Genomic DNA, 4,483 nt, shown 5'->3' on the forward strand with positions numbered 1-4,483 from the left:
GGGTGGAGAGGGAGGTGGGAGGGGGGATTGGGATGGGGAATACGTGTAAATCTATGGCTGATTCATATCAATGTATGACAAAACCCACTGAAATGTTGTGAAGTAATTAGCCTCCAACTAATAAAAATAAATAAATAAATAAATAAAATAAAGTCCATATATATGCATTAAAAAAAAAAAAACTGGAAATAGAACTGCCGTACAATCCAGCAATCCTGCTGCTGGGCATACACACCAAGAAAACCAGAGTTGAAAGAGACACATGTACCCCAATGTTCATTGCAACACTGTTTACAATAGCTAGGACATGGAAGCAACCTAGATGTCCATCTGCAGATGAATGGATAAGGAAGTTGTGGTACATATACACAACGAACTATTACTCCCCTATAAAAAATGAAACTGGAGCCTATTATATAGAGTGAAGTAAGTCAGAAAGAGAAACACCAATACAGTATATTAATGCATACACACACACACACACACACACACACACACACACACACATATATTTAGAAAGACAGTAACAGCAACCCTATATGCAAGACAGCAAAGAGACACCGATGTAAAGAACAGATTTTTGGACTATGTGGGAGAAGGCGAGGGTGGGATGATATGAGAGAATAGCATTGAAACATGTATATTAATATATGTAAAATAGATGACCAGTGCAAGTTTGATGCATAAAGCAGGGCACCCAAAGCTGGTGCTCTGGGACAACCCAGAGGGATGGGGTGGGGAGGGAGGTGGGAGCAGGGTTCAGGATGGTTGAACACATGTACACCCATGGCTGATTCATATTGATGTATGGCAAAAACCACCACAATATTGTAAAGTAATTGGCCTCCAATAAAAATATATAAATTACTTTTAAAAAATTGTAAACCAGTAACATGCCAACAGTGACTTTCTAAATCTAAGAAAACAGTCAGTCCTACATATGCCTGCTAAGTCAAAAGAGAAATTATCACATTTACTTCTCGCAACACAGACCTTTGCATATGTCGTCAATCACTCACCCCTCATACCAACATCCTCTCCCACTCGCCAAACACCAAAATGCCTGCTTTGTTGTTGTTGGCTTTTCTTGAGAGAGACTTATTTAATAAGTCTTTCCACCTTACAAGTGTGTGCTCTCTCCATCAATCACACTCTTAAACTCCCAGACTCTCAGTTTCCATATCCATAAAAGGAAGAGAAGAAAGACAGGAAGAAGCAAAGCAAGAAAGAGAGGAAGGGATAGGTAAGATATAAGTTGACTTAATGACCAATTCAGTGATGAACAACAATCTCACCATGACTAATTTGCTTTTCTTTTGACTGTCCCATGAACTAGAAAAACTTACAACTGAACAAACAGGTATCAGTCATTAAATGTGCTCGCAACTTGAAAATTTTTCACTTACTACATCTTTGTCAATAGTCACATTCTCAAAGGCATTTGCTTTCTCCCAGTTAGGACAAAAAACCGTATTTCTGTAGCTTAGTGCTGAAGGCCCAGCTAGTGTACATTCCAGTCACTTTTAGTCACTTGTTCTAGTTAACTGCATTCCAGACAAACAGTGGTCTCTGCTACAGGTCTCAAAAATTTCCCACGTGGGGAAGCCTTACAGCTACAGTTCAAAGGGCCTGTAGCTGTGAATGAAGTACATTTCAGAACATGCTGTGTTCTATATTATTTAGCACACAAAGTATTATTAACACTAAGCTGTTTTGAAACTAGACTTTAACCAAGTTTCAACTATTATTTACTTTGGGGAGAAAATTTAAAAATGTATGTCAGGAATGGTGGCTGGGTGATACTCAGAGCTGCACACAGATACCTGGGTTCTCCAGGGCTGTCCTCTGCTGGGTCCAGGTCTTTTTCAGGTCCTTCTTCTGGTTTTTCATTGCTGTTCTCCTCCTCACCTTCAGCTTCTTGGACCTCCTCATCAGACTCTTCATACTGATAATCACTTGCTTCTTTTGGGACCGGAACTTCATGGAAAAAAATAACCCAATTTATAATCAGTAGCCACATTCAGTACTCTACCCCTGGGGAAGAGAGAAGTAGGTGAAGAAAGAATAGCTGGGCACCTTCCTAGAGGTTGGGGACACCTTCAGGGCCCTCACATTTTTGCAGCTTCAGGGTTTTCAGGGTGAGCTCTTTACCATCTTTCCAGTAGATCTCACACCCTGTGCTGCTGATTATTTCTGGCCCTTTGGAGGAGAAGGGATCAGAATCATCTGGGTCTGACTGCATTTGGTATGATTTCGTCAGAACTTTGTTGAAAAGGTATTCCTTTCACTTAAAAAGAAATTCTACTGTGAAGCTCATTGGTTCCTGAACCTATGAGAATTTTTATTTTTACATCTTTCAGGTGCTCCAGTACAAGTTCATCATTTTCCTGGATCATGCTACTTGGAATCTTTAAGTTTTTAAATGCCCTCAACCAAAAGTGAGGGATGCCCTCTGTTTTCCCTTCCCTTCAGGCTCTCTTTCTATCTCCTCTCAGGCTCCTTCTGGAACAGGTACTGGCCACTGACATTCACCTTCTGTGGGCTCATGAATTGCATTAATGATGTCAGCTTTCTTATCAAACAGAGGCTGGCAGAAGGCAGCATACTTTTTCTCAAGACTGTAAAGGTCTTTATAGAATTGGGCTTCAACTTGTGCAAATTATGCCTAGAGGTTTTTGAGAGCTTTGATCCGCTGCTTAACCACTAGAGGCCAGTGCCGAGCGTGGCCTACCTGTGAGCCCGATGCCACAACAGGGTCCACAAGGGCCCGAGGGAGGCAGCCACTTGCCCACCTCGGCCCTGCCGGGACCACAGGCCTCAGCCTCCCAGAACTCAGAGGCAATAGCCAGGGCACCACCCTCCCAGAGCTCAGCCTCCACCACGGATTCCTCTGACTTCTGGGATGCAGCCCCCTTGACCCTGGGACCCTGAGGCTCCCAGGGTGGGGCACCCTCTGCTTGGTACTCACCCTGCGAGGCCTTGCCTCCCTCTCCCAGGTCTTCCTGCTCCTGCGGAGGCGCGGGACCCTCTCCAGGGCCTGAGGGAGGCTGGGCGCTGCACCTGACCATCAGGCGGGGGTCAGGGGGCCAGACCAGGACATGGTCATCGTAGGACAAACTGCGTAGAAGGGAGTGGACCAGACCCCAGAACACGGGCCCAAACTGCTCCAAGGGGTCCCCGTGGCCTGCAACCATTGCTGCGACTTCCTGCTCACTCTCGTCGTCCTCTACTGTCTCCTCCTCCTCCTCCACCTCTTCCAACAGGTGCTCCTCCTCCACGTCCTCCAGCTCGAAATCAGCCTCATCCTCATCCTCATTCTCCTCCATCTCCTCTAGACCTCCCTCCATCTCCTCTTCTAATGGCTCTATATCCCACACCTCTTCCATTGTGGCCTGTGGCCCACCGTGCCCCCTGCAAAGGGCTCCTGACACCCTCAGGGAGGGCAGAAGGGCCTCCTCGACCCCATCTGTCCCCTCCCAAGTCGGTGCCAGGACCCCAAGGGGAGTGGGGTCACAGCCCGCCCCGCCACCAGCCCTGGCCAGGCCATCTGGGATCCAGTCATGCTCCTCTGTGGCAGACATGGCAGGAGAGATGTGCCAGACTGTGATGGGCCTGCAGTGATGTTCACGGGGAAGATGGCCGCCGCCGGGCTCAAAGTCGTGGAGGAGACGCCGTTGGCAGCGAGGACCGCAAGGTGCGGGTGGGGGCGGCAGAGATGTCAGCTGCACAGGGAACTGGAGTCTGTGAAGGTGCTGGTGTGGGCCCCGCAACAGGAATGGCAAGGAGGCTGCCCGCAGACCGGCCCACCAAGACCGAAGCTGAGTGGCGGCAGACAGGCAGGAAAGACCCTGAAGGGCTGGCGACGGTAGGTGGAGCTTGAAGGGTCAACCGGGGACCACTTCCTCCAGCGCCAGCTCTAAGCTCATTTGCCAGGAGTCAAGGATTGGCATGACCGCCATCCAGTGAGTGGTCAAGGCCCTCAGCTTCCCTGGAGGCCTGACAGGCCCAGGTCACACTTTGAGCCCATAGGAGTCCCTTCCTTTTCATTCCATCATTGCAAGAGGAAAACTACAGTGTCCATACGTGGGGGTGTGGAGGGGTGTGGAGGGGTGTGGGGGGGTGGGGGGGTGCCCTGGTTGGTGTATGGGAACCTGGATGTGGTGCCCAGTTGCCATGCTGGGACAACTCACACCAACAGAGATACACTTTAAAAAAAGAAAGAAAAAGTGAAGGTGTATAGATCAAATATCAGCAACTGTTTAAAACCTCCTGTGAGAGACAGAAAGAGAATTTGGTGGTTTTAATGTTGCTAAAACTACTTAGTAACAGCACACAAAGTTGGCATGGATGCTGATGAGAATGGAGAGTGGAAGAAGCAGTAAAAATTGGACTGAACCCTGTTTCATCAGGGCTCCCCCAATTCACTTCAAGGCGCCATGAAATGAAGAGAGAGTGACTTATCTCAAGACTGCACTAAGCACCT

The 4,483-nt window shown here is 48.0% G+C and overlaps 1 protein-coding gene across 1 annotated transcript in view; it reads right to left on the bottom strand.

Annotated features, from left to right (window-relative positions):
* Positions 1 to 3,835, bottom strand: part of LOC122435294 (proline-, glutamic acid- and leucine-rich protein 1-like) — a 13,743-nt gene extending 9,908 nt beyond the window's left edge. Inside the window, exons 1-2 of the mRNA XM_043459373.1 lie at positions 2,969 to 3,835; positions 1,824 to 1,977 (exon numbers count right to left, since the gene is read on the bottom strand). Of these exons, the coding sequence (XP_043315308.1) occupies positions 1,824 to 1,977; positions 2,969 to 3,581 (767 nt within the window). The 5' untranslated portion in view covers positions 3,582 to 3,835. The remainder of the gene's footprint in view (positions 1 to 1,823; positions 1,978 to 2,968) is intronic.
* Positions 3,836 to 4,483: the final 648 nt, after the last annotated feature.

The sequence above is a fragment of the Cervus canadensis genome, chromosome X (genome assembly GCF_019320065.1).
Source record: "Cervus canadensis isolate Bull #8, Minnesota chromosome X, ASM1932006v1, whole genome shotgun sequence".
In the NCBI taxonomy this organism is placed as follows: domain Eukaryota; kingdom Metazoa; phylum Chordata; class Mammalia; order Artiodactyla; family Cervidae; genus Cervus; species Cervus canadensis.